The sequence below is a fragment of the Gekko japonicus genome, unplaced genomic scaffold (assembly GCF_001447785.1).
Source record: "Gekko japonicus isolate JY-2015 unplaced genomic scaffold, Gekko_japonicus_V1.1 scaffold57, whole genome shotgun sequence".
Lineage (NCBI taxonomy): Eukaryota > Metazoa > Chordata > Lepidosauria > Squamata > Gekkonidae > Gekko > Gekko japonicus.
The window spans coordinates 1,786,188-1,801,122 of NW_015160208.1; the positions used below are offsets into that span (position 1 = coordinate 1,786,188).

The 14,935-nt window shown below is 43.8% G+C and overlaps 1 protein-coding gene across 2 annotated transcripts in view; it reads right to left on the reverse strand.

The window, feature by feature from the left end:
* Nucleotides 1-9,580, reverse strand: part of CHMP6 (charged multivesicular body protein 6) — a 19,542-nt gene extending 9,962 nt beyond the window's left edge. The window contains exons 1-5 of one of the 2 annotated variants that reach the window (XM_015408712.1): nucleotides 9,500-9,580; nucleotides 4,746-4,855; nucleotides 2,757-2,844; nucleotides 1,407-1,493; nucleotides 1,232-1,297 (exon numbers count right to left, since the gene is read on the reverse strand). In XM_015408712.1, coding sequence (XP_015264198.1) covers nucleotides 1,232-1,297; nucleotides 1,407-1,493; nucleotides 2,757-2,844; nucleotides 4,746-4,855; nucleotides 9,500-9,562 — 414 coding nt within the window. In that variant the 5' untranslated portion in view covers nucleotides 9,563-9,580. Of the gene's footprint in view, nucleotides 1-1,231; nucleotides 1,298-1,406; nucleotides 1,494-2,756; nucleotides 2,845-4,745; nucleotides 4,856-9,403; nucleotides 9,472-9,499 lie in introns of those variants that run through there. The other variant, XM_015408720.1, reaches the window with a different exon arrangement.
* Between the last annotated feature and the right edge of the window lie 5,355 nt (nucleotides 9,581-14,935).

A 14,935-nucleotide genomic window follows, 5' to 3' on the forward strand; every position in this document is an offset into this window, starting at 1 on the left:
TGTGTAATCAAATTCATCACAAGCAAAAGCTATCTCCAACCTGTTTTAAACTGCCTAGCTATCTTTTTGTTTTAATCTCATATTCAGTATTAATAATCTCTAGACTACAATTGTATTAAATATGTAAAAACAAAATGTATTTTTCTTCAACAAGGACGTTAGGTGGCCATCCAAAACATGCTGAAAACCAAACTGGTGGAATGATGGGATACAAGCTATACATACAGATAGCACTCAGGTCTATATCATGCTTCCGGCTGATCCCAGAGAGGCTGTAGAAATCCTGAACTGGTGCTTGGAGGCAGTTTTGGAGTCAATGTGGGCTAATATAGTAAGCTTAATCCTGACAAGAAGGAAGTGCTACGGGTGACAGAAGGCTTGACCCAGGATTCAAAGGGTCACCTGTTCTGGCTGGGGATGTGCTCCCTTTGAAGGAAGAGGTCCATAGCCTGGGGGTGCTCTTGGACATACTGCTGCATAAGTGGGTGGCAGCTGTGGCCAGGAGTGCCTTTTACCAGCTCCACCTGGTTAGTCAGCTGCAGCCTTTCCTGGGCAGGAAGATCTGGCCACTGTGGTGCATACATGCATGTCCTGGTTACATCTAGATTGGATTACTGCAATGCACTGCATATGGGGCTGGCCCTGGAAAGTATTCAGAAACTTCATCTGGTGTAGAACACTGCAGCCAGGATGCTGACTGGAGTAGGTCTTAGGAACCATCTACACTGGCTCCCAATCTGTTTCTGGGCACAATTCAAGGTGCTGTTGTTAACCTTTAAAGTCCTACATGGATTGGGACCAGCATACTTGAAGGACCGCCTATTCCCTTACAAACCTACCTGAATGCTACAGTCATCTTCTGAGACACTGCTTTGGGTGCCCCCACCTTCTGACATTAGGTTGGTGGCAACCCAGGAAAGAGCCTTCTTGGTCACAGCACCAAAACTCTGAAATGTTCTTCCCGAAGAGATCTGCCCATCCCCTTCTGTTGCTGACTTCCACCAGTTGATGAAGACTTTGCTTGTTTAACTAGCATTCCCTCAGAGATCCCACTTTCCTGCCCTATGTTTTCATTGCTGCCTTTGTATGTGCATTTCAAGATGTGTTTTTATTACTTTTTAAAAAATCTGTTAGCCACCTTGGTAGCCCTGATGAAGGCAGAAAGGTGGGGTACAAATTTTGTAAAAAAACAACAACGGTCCATTGTTTAGGAAACGGAGGCAATACATACCCTCTGGTACTCTATAGCGTCTTGGGTTTCATCTATGATCCTTTCCACTTCTTCTACTGACATAACCTACAGAAACAGAAGTTCAAACCACATGTAAAGAAGGATGTCCAGAACAGACATACAAACATCCAGTGTTCAGATTTGAGACAGCTTAAGAACCCCAGCTGGTACCTACCTGATGCATCTTATTTAAGCACTCGTTGCCAATTTTGAGGCCCTCAATCACTTTCATCTCGATTTGGGTGAACTCAATATCCTGGACCTGAAGAAACAGAAGTCAACAGAGGGGTCAGGTCTTCTAACAGGCCGTAAGGAAAGCAGTCATTGCAGCTTGGGTATTGGTATGCACTATTCTTTCCATATAACACAAGTAACCAAGAAGGGGGCAGAAGAACTGGTTTTGTGCAGTGGAAGTCCTGTGACTATGCAAATCAGTGACATGCTTCTGGCCTCAGCACAGAGACAATGCTGTTGCACTTGCCAGACCCTCCCCACGTGCTTACTGCTGAGCGGCTATTTGTCAGAAGGGAAGCCTGGAAACACAGCATGCATCCTTGCACAGACCACATCCTTGCACAAACATCCAGACTAAGTTGCCCAGTGATACTGGATGAGGACCTTGCTGTACCAGTTGTAATGTAAAATGCAGTAGGAACTCAGCCACACAAACCTCTCTGCTACACAAATTCTGTATACACCTGCTCATCTCTCTAAGCAGCTGCGTGAACAAGCCACTCTCCCCAGCAGGAGACTGTATTACTGCCATAATGCAGACACCACTAGAGGACTACTGTGGAATGAGAGCCCAGAACTCAGGTGGGCTGCAGCAGATGTTAGGAAATGAGTGTGGTGGGAAGTTTCAAGAAACTTCAAAAACCCAACACCTCTGTACCCTGGCAAGCAGAGTGCAGTTCAAAGGTTGGGGTCTGCTATTTTAATTTTGATTTTAACAGAAAATGTTTTTAACTATTACTATAAGCCACCTTGAACCATAAGGAAAAGTGGGATACAAATGTTTTAATAAATAATTCTTTAAAAAACCATTCATGTGACACTTGGCTACACCTTTCTCTACTCATTTACTTCAGCACTGGAAGAAAAACAAGAAAACTACAGTGCAAGCAAGATATTGATCTTACCCTTCAGCACAAAGTTTCATGTGTGCTAGGGACAGAGCTGGCTTAAACTAGGGAGTCATTCCAAGAACCCCCCTCCCGCCGCCGGCAGGATCCAAAGTGGGCTGCCAAAAAAGTGACTTTTTCTACATGCCACCTGGGACAAATCTGAGGAGGCAGGTGCAAGAGGAAGCTCAGGCCAGCTTCCATGCTGCTTCTGCAGCCCAGCCCACCATGGGCCACAGCCCAGCCCAAGCTACCTTCCCATGTCACTACTCTCTGCTGGCTGTCCCAAGCAGCTGCTTGGTGGTGAACTGGCCCCTAGCTAGGGCATTAAATGCAGCTACACCCCAGTTTTAGAAGAAATGAACATGTGGAGCTCAGTCATAAACTGCTGAAAGCTCACATACCATGCGCTCCAAGTTGCTAATTTGGTTGTCTGTTTTCTCCAGCAGCTGTTCTTGATAGCGCTTCTTCTTCAGCAGCAATTTGGCTTTTCTAGATGGAGAGAAGAGCACAGATGGCAACAAACAAGACTTTACAAAGCATGATGATGATGATGAAGAAGAAGAGATTGGATTTATACCCCGCACCCTTCACTACCCAAAGGTGTCTCAGAGCGGCTTACAAACTCCTTTCCCTTCCCCTCCCCACAACAGACACCCTGTGAGGTGGGTGGGGCTGAGAGAACTCTGACACAAACTGCTCTTTTAGAAACAGCTGTGCCAGAGCTTGTGACTGACCCAAGGTAACATCAGCAGGTGCAAGTGGAGGAGTGGGGAATCAAACCTGGTTCTCCCAGATTAGAGTCCGCACACTTAACCACTACACCAAACTGGCTCACACCAAAGCCTCACACTTTACTGGACTACAACAAAACTATTTCAAGTCCAGCATTCTCTCTTGAAGTGTCAATGGGTTGCTCATTTTTTGAGCTCTCCCAAACCAGACTCAACTCTGTAAACTTCTGTTGTATCAGATATGTCTGTTTTGGTTCTTGGCTAAAAAGTTTCACCTACCTGCACCTTTTCCCCACAAGAGTCTCTTTCACCATTTTCATTTTACTTGCTTTTTCCACCGTTTACCTTTTGCAGCATTACAGTAAAGATGGTGGAAACCAAAACGGCCCACACTTTAGACATTAATATCATGGCATTATAATATGTGCTCTTTAATTTTCAACTCTCCCAGAGACTCAGTACCAGAAATCTTCATGGCATTATTGCAGCAGCTGCTGCCAAGCACTCACAACAGCTCCAAGGCTCAAAATCAAATCAATGGTCAACAAAGCTCAGACTCCAAACTGGTCTTTAGAGCCCCAGAGCTCACAGGGGACTTACAGATCATATACTCCATCCTCCCCTCTCAATGAAAAGGTTGCAGAGCTAAAACAATGCATGACACACAGCAAAAACAAAGAACTAAGACATTTTTTTGTAGAGGTAAGCTTGTTTTAAAGCAAGTATCCCCTGCATTTAAGACACACAGAAGAAAATACAGCACTACTGCATTTGGGGCTTCCTTCAGCCTTGCAGAATGCAAGGTGGAGCATACATAATCTGTCCACGATGTGAGCTGTCATAAAAAAAATGCAGTGGCTCCCATGGAAGATGTAATAAACAGGTCTGTGGCTCAAGCACAAACAGTCCTTCAAGAAACTAGAACTAATATAGATTCAGGTGGGGGTAGCCGTGTTGGTCTGAAGCAGCAGAACATAGTTTGAGTCCGGTGGCATCTTTAAGACCAACAAGATTTTATTCAAGGTATAAGCTTTCATGTGAGGAAGTGTGCCTTGCACACGAAAGCTTATACCTTGAATAAAATTTTATTCTTAAAGGTGCCACTGGACTCAAACTTTGCTCTAGAACTAAAGTAGTCACCAACTTAAAAAAATTAAGAGTTCAACCATGCAGTTTAAATTATTCCCATTTTTTGTGACAAATGAAATACTATTGTACTGCCAGGGTTGATCCCCAGTGCCCCCCCCCCTTTAACCAAAGACAAAGACAAGAGACACTGTACATGCAAAGTATTTCCTTCCTCTCTAACCTCTACACAGATTGAGCCAGAATAGTTAGAGCTTTAACTGAAGCAACAACAAAGTTCAGGCTCAAAAGGGCCATTTCAGACCTTTTTCTACACCCCATTCCTCATGGCAAATTCACATGAAAAAGACTCTAGCTCCCCACTGGCAGGTTCTTCAACCACAGAAGCACTTTTTGAAAGTCACTATGGTCATAGGAATCACTTCTGAGCAGATATGGATTTATCAGAGGGTATTAAATTCTCTGCTCAAACACTTGTCAGAAACAGGTGAAATGAGAAGATCTTGACTGTCTGAACTAGCTTATAAACACACCTCTGAGTGGAAAGAATGCAACCAACTGATCCTCACTTACTCTTTCTTGCCATCTTTCAGGAGCTGCAGAGCAACCGTTCTCTCCCGCTCCAGATGCAGAGATATCCTTTTCTGATATTGTTTTAATTTGTCCCGCTGTTGTTTCAATTGCTAAAGGACAAAGGACAATTAGACACTGCCAAGTTGTAGTATTACGACCACTGGAAAGCAGCACCAATACATCCCCTTTAAGCAGACTGAACTACATCACCAGTAATCCTGCTCCCCATGTGCTCCCTGGTAGTGTCGTCAGCACCTTGCTGCACAGGCAGTGATAAAAGCTGGATGCAACGCTTTGCAACGTTAAGCACAAACTAACTGCTATTGTGTTTCTGGTGCAACACCTCTTACGGTAAAACTGCTCACATGGTTCAACGAACACATGTACAACCTGCACATACATGCATAACCACCTGTTTGTAAGAAAGAGCCAAAATGCATTCCCTTTACAAATGAAACTGCAGACCAGTACCTGGATAAATATGGACTTTCAATCACATGTAGCATGAGAATTACTCAATGCTTGCACAACGAAAAATACACGGATTGTATGTGCAGTCACTGTAACTTGTGAACAAGGCTATTGGGCATATTCATGAGAGACAAACAGGATAAGACATCAAGACCATTAGATTTAGCAAATTACATGGCAGTTCTTCTCTTAAGGACTGTTTAGCACAGGGGTGTCAAACTCATGAGGGCTGGATTTGACATAAATTGGACTTTGTCGGACCAGGCCATGTGTGTCATAAAATGTAATGCTAGGTAGCAGAGATATAAACTTTTTAAAGGACACAGACAAACACTATTAAAGATATTATAGCAGCTGTTCCATTGGAGCTCCACATTAGGAGGGTAATATTTCTTTGCAAAACTGAAGCTCCTTGAGTTTGTTGATCTTTATACTTTAACTGTGGTTAGTCTCAACCCCCCCCTAAAAATATAAACTACAAATATAAATTGTCTGAGCCTAGGACCTAGGGGAAGAACATGAAATGGCTGAGCATTGCAAGCCTCCCCACCCCCCAAGTCTACTCAGAGTAGCAGTGATTCTCCAGGGTCTCAGGGGTTTTTTTACAGGGTGGTTTGAGATAATAATTTTGGGTGTCCTCTTCAGCACTTGTTCTGCTATTATTCCATAGGAGAGGGTATGTGTTAAAACTAATATTTCTCTGCAAAACTGGAGACCCTTGAGTTTGCAGAACTCTATATTTTAACCCTGGCTGGTCCCAAACCTCCCCCCTGCACCTTTAAAACATGCCTGCCTAAATTGGAAAGGTGGGGGAACAGTGGGATTTTGCAAAGCAAGTTTTAAAATAAAAAAGAAGCACAAGGATCACCGCAGAAGGGAAACCCCCCCCCCCAGCTCCTACCTGTGAGGAAGACTGCGGAGGCTGGGAGCGGAGGCTGGGAAGCTTGGCAGCCCTGCCCTCTGCTTCCTTCTCTCAGAGGCAGCCCCGCCCTCTGCTCTTTATACTCCAAGGCAGCTCAAGCTCAGAACAGTGAGGATGGGCAGGGGAGGGGGGACAGAAGAGAGCCCCACTCCCAGTTTGGATTAAAGGCCTGGGTGGGTTGGATCTGGACCGTGGGCTGTAGGTTTGACACCTCTGGGTCTAGTATAGCCAATCTCACACTTTTTTAAAGTGGCAGGACAATAAAACCACAAGTATTCTGGGGCTGGGTTGGGGGGGGGGTTTTGGCGAGTGTTTGTGTATGTATGTCTGGAAGTCATGGTTGACTTCTGGAGACCCCTAGTGGGGCTTGGATGTTTCAGAGAGGTGGCTTTGCTACTGCCTGCCTCTGCCTCCCAGCCCTGGTATTCCTCGGAGGTCTCCCTTCCAAGTACTTGCCAGGGTCAGCCCTGCTTAACTTCCAGGATCTGATGAGATCAGGCTTGCCTGGGCTGTCCAGGACAGGGCAGTGCTGTCTGTTTGTTTTTTAAACATACTTAACAAAGAACATCAAATAAGATTCAGGACACTCAGACTTGCAAAAACTGTTATTTACATTGCAACCCTATGCAGAATTACTGCAGTCAACAGGATGGAATATTCAGTAGGAGTGTGTGTAGCAAGTTCTAATAGGGATTGATCATAGACTCCTCCACTGGACGTAAGAAATGATAACCAGAAGACTGGAACAGGTTTAATTAATTATACTAAGGACTCTATCTTTAATTGTGTCCAAAGACAGATGTTTTAAGAGGCTTCATAAATACAGAGCACAAACAACTGCACTCCTTTGGCATTGCTTCTGATACCTGTAAATTATTAGGAACACCCTAAGGATTAGAATGGATATCTTAGATATCCACCTCAGTAATTTTCACACTGCTATCTTCTATTAGTTTGATGGTTCTAAAATAACAATCAGCCTTAACCTTACTTTTTAACTGGCTTCTGAAAGACAAATGTGGTAAAACAAATTTTGTTTTTACTACTCTGTGATCATGTTTATTCCCATCTTGAAGATGAGACAGCAATACGTAATCTAGCAACAAGAGCTAAAAGATCTGCCATTTTGAAATCTTTGGATGCCCAACAATGGCAAAGGATCTGGAGTTAAGACAAATTAACATGGTAGGGCAAACAGTAATTCTAGGTATATGGAAAGTGCAAACATAACTGAAAGTGGAAGTAACTACCAATAGTTGCTTACAGATCAAATAGGGCTCAGAAGCATAAACAAATTAACTGTTAAAAATTAAAAGGTTCTTAACATCACATGATGTTTAGCTGTTCAAGAGTCACTTGGCTAATAGGCTCCGGTGCACCAACAGACTAAGCGATCACTGCTGGGACTTTCCAACTGCACACCTCAAAGCTACACAGCAGAAGCTTTGCACCTAGTATGTATCCCTATGTGGACCAAAGAGCCACCCTAGCTATCTAAGGAGTTTTAATGCGTAAGACACTCTGTAATTCTTTCGGGAGAGTAGCTGTGCTGGCCTGTAGTAGAAGAGCAAGATTTGAGTTCAGTAGCACCTTAAAGACCAGCAACATTTTTGGGATATAAGCTTTTGATGTATCCACTGAAGGGAGCTTTGACTCTTGAGAGCCTATACCCAGGAAACCTGTTGGTCTTTAAGGGGGCTACTGGAGTCAAATCTAGCTCTTTATATTTCTCTTACAAAAATTCTGCAAGTCAGTTCTTCCATTTTCCAAACAGCAAACTGAGCTGAGTCAGACAGTGACATGTATCCAACCATCCATGCGCTTTGTGAAGCAGGCTTTTCTTCTTTCCTCCTCTTGCTGAAGCCCACTGAGGCCTCCAATTTTTGTTCCTGGTGGGTCACTGGACTCTCAGGAATGGCACAGAGGGCAAAGCGGGAGTGCTCAGTGGAAAGGAAAATAGGAAGAAATCACCCCTCCCCTTCTGCAAATGAAAGTTCTGTCCCATCAAAGCGACTGTATTGGTTGGATACAGGTCAGCAACTTTGTGGTTAAGATAAGGTTTCAATGCCAGGTCCCTCTGCTTCACATCAGACACACTACCCACTTGCCCTCAATGATTCTCAACCACAGGATTCATCATGCAGGGCTTCTACAGCTTCCTGTGTATGTTATTCTTATTTCCCAGGCCCTGTGTGTATACCCTGTAACACCTCATCCCATGTAATATGCTAATTTATGCAACATTTTACTGCTTTTTAAGTATTCTGTCTCTATTCCACTTGTTTATAACAGCCAAGCAGAATGGAAGAGACGCTGTTTTGGGGTCTCCCAGTAGTTGAGAAAGGGGTTGCAGTGGCTTAGAGGTTAAGACGCTGAACTGCAGACCGGAAAATCTGTAGTTCGACAGTTCAAGACCCTAGTGCCACATGATGGAGTGAGCTCCCATCTCTGGACTCAGCTTCTGCCAGCCTAGCAGTTCAAAAGCAAGGAACTGCAAGTAGATAAATAGGAACCGCTTTGGTGGGAAGGTGTGCCTCGGCATTTAGTCATACCGGCCACATGACCACGGAAATGTCTTTGGACAGCGCTGGCTGTTCAGCTTGGAAACGGAGATGAGCACCACCCCTTAAGAGTCGGATTTGACTGGCTTTCAAGCAAGGGAAACCTTTACCTTTTTAGTAGTTGAGGAACCAGCTCTTCAGAAGAGTAGCTATATTCTAGGCCTGAACAGCTTCTGGAAGCACATTTAATTCATTCTGCAATGGCTAGGATTCATGTAGTGTTTTATTCAGATTTTAACTGTTTTGTGTAAATTTGCTCGTTGAGATACTGGCATAGGGAAAGAAAATCAATAATCTCCTTAGAACTGGCCTTTGAATTGTAAGCTTTGTCATGAGCATGATAATATACAGATTTCTTTTCCCAGAAGTATTATATGCCCAGCTGTCAAAAGTGACAACTCCCCTTATGTACGCAGGGTAAGATGAGCTGGAACCCCAAACAAGTAAGTAAGATGCAAAGCATGAAAAGTTCTTTGCAGCCTTCATCAAAGGGGACTTGTCACGTCTGCCTTACCAAAGAGCGCTTAAACTACTCAGATGAGAGTCAGAGAGTCCATCTAGTCCAGCATTCTCTTCCCTAGAGCGGCCACCTAGAAGTCCTCAGGAAGCGTGGAGAGGCCAAAGCCTCCCTCTATTGCTGCCCTCAGCAGCAAATATTACCCAGAGATATACTACCTCCGAACGTGGAGGTTCTATTCAACTACCTTGGAAGCCATCGGCCGTAAAATCCTCCCAGGACCAATCCCACCCATCGCTCCATGCCCTGGACGACACCGGCTACCAACAGCCGCCTATCTCACCAACACGGCCTTGTCTTGCTCGGTAACCCGGCTCCGCCGCTTGCGCCCGAACAGATTCCCCATCGCCACGGCCCCGCCCGCGCGGCCCTGGCCTACATTAGCCCCACCCAGTACGGTGGCCACCAGGGTTCTATTCTAACCAAAAAGCAAACGCATAACAGAAGTTGATTTTTTTCGGGCAACAAGAGCCCGCTCAGTCAAAAGGGGTGGAGTCAGGCTTTGAAGAGGGGGATGGAGCTTATCGCTAAACGGGCAAGAAAGAAGGCCAATAGCAGGGTGACTAGTTCAGCCGAGGGTTTCGGTGGACTGCTGGGATTTCCCTAGTCTCTTTGGTGCTGTTCGGGAGCCTTCGCCTGCGGACTCTTCAGAACGGCGCGAGAAACTGCACGCTTCCTCGCCTTTCTGAAGGCTACAGATATTTGGAAAAAATTAATAAGGGCATTATTATTTAGACTGTTGTTTTGGTGGTGTTGTTGTTTTGTTTTGTTTTTTACAAAAGGGCTTGTATCTTACAGTTGAAAAGTGCGAGACTTGACCAAACAAACAAACCCAATCTGTTTATTTGTTTAAAACATTAATACCTGGCACCCCCTGCGTAATGTTATCAAGGTGGCTTCCATACAAAATTAAAACGATAGAATGATAAATAAACCAAATAGTCAAGAGTTAAGTATTCTTTAAAACAATGTTATAACGTTTTTAAAACTTATTTTTCCTCTATAAAGTATTAAAATACCCTCTGGTTTGTATAAGTACTTTTTTGCTTCTTCGACTCTCAGCTCCTCCCTGTCTGTACAAGCAAACAGCTTAAAGCGGGTGAAACTTGCCCAGTGGCCTGATAACCTTGCCAGGAATTGTTGTTCAGTTGCACAGTCTCTTTGGGACCCCATGGACCACATCACGCCAGGCCCTCCTGTCTGTTAAATTTCATGTTCCTTGCCTCCATAACACTAACCATCTCATCCTTTGCCATTGCCTACTTCTTTGACCTTCAATCGTTCCCAGCATCAGGGTCTTCTCCAGTGAGTGCTCCCTTCTCATTTGGTGGCCAAAGTACCTGGCCTTCCAGGAAACAGTCAGGGTTGATTTCTTTTAGAATTGACTGATTCGATCTCCTTGCAGTCCTAGGGACTCTCAAGAGTCTTCTCCAGCACCATAATTCTTTTTTTAATTTATTGCTTTTCTACTACACACTACAAAGGGAAGGGATATATGGGGTACTAACACTAATAAAACAAGAGATATAGCAAGGATCATAATACATATGAGTTACTTATTGGTCATTCTTACTATTATCAGATAAAAAACATTTAATAGGATGATACTGGTTTTCTTATTTCACTAAAACTAAGACAAACCCATTTAGCCTTATTGGGTACATCATAGAGTTAAGGCACTCATAGACTTTCATGATTTCAATAAAGTCACTATTTCCTGTGTATAGCTTTCTCAAATTTCAATTGGACTGTAAGTATTTTTGGAGCTACTTCTACTTTTTCAGAATCAGACTCTTCTGCAGACTCTATACTGACTGTATAGAGCTTCTCCATCTTTGACAGCAAATGATATAATCAATCTGATTTCAGTGTTGCCCATCTGGTGATGTCCATGTGCAGAGTCACCTCTTAGGTTGTTAGAATCGGATATGGAACAACTGATAGGTTTAGCATAGGAAAAGGAGTACATCAAGGATTTATATAGTCACCTTGCTTATTTAATTTATATGCAGATTACATCATACGAAATGCCGGCCTGGATGAATCAGAAGCCGGAATTAAGATTGCCAGGGAAAACATCAACAACCAAAGATATGCAGACGATACCACTCTGATGGCAGAAAGTGAAGAGAGCCTAAAGAATCTCTTACAGAAGGTGAAAGAGGAGAGCACAAAAGTTGGCTTGAAACTCAACATCAAAAAAACTAAGATCATGGCATCCGACCCCATCACTCCTTGGCAAATAGAAGGGGAAGTCATGGAAGCAGTGACAGAATTCATGTTCCTGGGAGCCAAGATCACTGCAGATGGTGACTGTAGCCATGAAATTAAAAGACGCCTGCTCCTTTGGAGGAAAGCGATTGCAAACCTAGACAGCACAATAAAAAGTAGAGACATCACCCTGCTAACAAAAGTCCATATGGTCAAAGCAATGGTATTCCCAGTAGTCATGTATGGCTGCGAGAGTTGGACTATAAAGAAGGCCGAGTGCTGAAAAATAGATTATTTTGAATTATGATGCTGGAGAAGACTCTTGAGAGTCCCTTGGATTGCAAGGAGTTCGAATCAGTCAATCCTAAAAGAAATCAACGCTGACTGTTCCCTGGAAGACCAGATACTGAAGCTGAAGCTCAAATACTTTGGCCACCAAATTAGAAGGGAACACTCACTGGAAAAGACCCTGATGTTGGGAAAGACTGAAGGTAAAAGAAGAAAGGGACAGCAAAGGATGAGATGGTTAGACAGTGTTATCGATGCAACGAACATGAAATTAAGCAAACTCCAGAGCACAACGGAAGACAGGAGGGCCTGATGTGATGTGGTCCATGGGGTCACGAAGAGTCAGACTCAGCTGTGCAAGTGAACAACAACAACAATTCCAAAGAATTTTCTGCAATACAATACATATGGCACAAAAGGAAGGAAAGAGGAAAACAAGCAAACTCAGGCACTAATTTCTAGATAATGAACATAATAGTTATGAAATGGTGATTTTGTTCCTAGTGAACTTCTTCAGGGCCTGCTTGATAAATGCTATGCAAGGCAGAAATATTATGAGAACTGAAATCAAGGGATGAGCTTCAAGGCCATTTGACTTCAGTTGCTGGTTGATGACACACACATCCAGAAATACTGGAAACTTTATACCAGATTATTACATCAATGACGATTTACGTGTGAGTGGGGCTACCGTGTAAAGAGATCTGTGGCCTGTTTTGTAAGTTTACATCATGCCACACAATATCAGATATCTAACAACACCTGTATGTATTTTTGACCACTGAGGAAGGCCCTTGAGGCCGAAACGCATATGGTCTTGACTGCAGTGTTCCCTTTAAGCTGAGTTGGTGTGAGCTAGCTCACAGTTTTTTAGCCTCGAGCTCACACATTTTTGTCTTCACTCAGGAAGGATGGCACCAGAGCAAACTCATTTATGCAGGAACCAAATTGCTTGCTCACAAATTTAATGCCAGTAGCTCATGAAGTAGAATTTTTGCTCACAAGACTCCACGGCTTAGAGGGAGCATTGGTCTTGAGTTGGTCATTTGATATATTCATCAACTTTGTATGGCAAATTATTACAGCTTATGTAAAGCTTGTTCTGACTCTAATGCAGCCTGATATTCAGGCCCTATGTTTTTAATGTTACTATTGTATACACCATATAATAAATATTTATTTTGATATTATTTTATCTGCTGTAGCTTGACCCTTGTAGCATTACCAGCTGAAAGCATCCAGCTGAAAGCATCCTTTTGGCAAATCACTTTCAAGGAGCATGTTTCTGGAAATGGCATTGCTTTATATTAGACATGCAACAGAAAACAAGTAATTGGTTTGTACACTCCAATGTAAGCCTTAACCATGTATCAAGCTTCCCCAAATTATACACTGCTGACACCAAACATCTATTATTTTGAGGTTCCTTAGAAGCGTCTCCAGGGTAGGTGTCACGGCTCAGGTGGGGTGTCACCTGACACTGCCACCACTCTGGAGTTAGGATCCCTTGAGAAGGCCCAGAGCACCCTCCCAAGACCTTCAGACCTCCCTTTTGGCCGAACAATAGGCGTGAGGACCAGGCAGAGTACAACAAAGCAAAGGATTATTTTATAGGAGGTCAAACAATAAGGTGCAGGAATAGTAACAGTAAGTGGGTGAAAATAAAATAAATCAAATGCCCTAACGCGTCTAAATATATACTGTCCCTAGCTCACTATCTCAGGTGGCCTTAGACTACTCATCCTTCCCTCAGGATGAGGGTTTCTTCCCTGCAGCAGCCTTCCTTCTGGCTCTGCCCTCTGGGAAGAAGAACAGCTTTTCCTGCTGCTCCAGATCTTTTATTCCAAGCCCTCCTCTTTTCCTATTGGTCAATTTTGGCTCCAAAACCTCTCAGGGGCTTCTGGGAGTTGTAGGCCCAGCCTCACCTACTGTTAGTCAGGCTCCCTGGGCCTAGTAGGCCTCTGGTGGCACAGCCCAGATCATGACAGTAGGGTGTTGGCAAGAAGGGATGTATGATTTTTGGGTACAAGCCAAAATTTATTTTTGGATACTTTAAAGTCCTTTATGTCATGCTTTGTGACAGTATGCCAATGACATGGGTTTTGGGGTGGATCAAGGCATATTTTGGGGTACAGATCCCAAATCTTTAGGGCTAGATTAGAAATTACAATTGAAGACGTGTACATAACTGCTTTTGAGTTTATCTCTCCCCCCCACACGCACACAAGTAATTTAGAGATTTTTACACAGCCGTATCAAATTTGGTCTTTTTTTGTCAATGGGTTTTCACAGTGTGAGACATTTAGCTTCATGATGTCTGGTCCTGGAGAATGTACAGAATCCACAGGAGCCCAGTGGCACTGGCACCAGCGTAAGCATTCGTGAATCTCTGAGCTCAGTTCACCAAGAGCTATAGAGGCATCACTGCCTGTTACTAATCTAAGAGGAGAAAGAGAAGAAGGAAAAGAAGAGATTGGATTTATACCCTGCCCTACACTCAGAATCTCAGAGCAGTTTACAATCTCCTTTCCCTTCCCCTCCCCACAACAGACACCCTGTGAAACTCTGAGAGAACTCTTTTGAGGACTGCTCTTGAGAGAACAGCTCTGAGAGAACTTGTAGACTGATCCAAGATCATCACACCAGCAGCTGCATGTGGAGGAGTGGGGAATCAAACCCTGTTCTCCCAGATTAGAGCCCACACTCTTAACCACTACACTAAACTATGGTTTCCAGTTCTGGGTTGAGAAATACCTGGAGATTTTAGGGGTGGAGCCTGAAAAGGTTGGGGTTTGGGGAGGGGTGGGACTTCAATGGGCTATAATGTCTTAGACTCCACCTTCCAAAGTGGCCATTTTCTCAAGGGGAACTGATCTCTGTAGCCTGGAGCTCAGTTGTAATCCCAGGAGATCTCCAGCCACCACCTGGAGGTTGGCAACCCTACACCAAACTGGCTATTATAGGGTAAGATTTGACAAAGAAATATCTACTCTTGAAAACTGGATGTGTGTGTTGTTTTGGGGGAGATGTCCTGCTTTCTCTCCACCCAAAATTAGGAAACCAATAGGTAGACCAGATGGGTTTGTGAGACATACCAGTGAGACATTCCTGTCCTCCATGAGTCTGTGTGAGTAAGCCCAAACGAATTACCCAGGTGGGCAGATGAGGTTGGCAGTAAAGAAGGTAACTCTGATTATTATTTTTTAATTCATGCACGTAT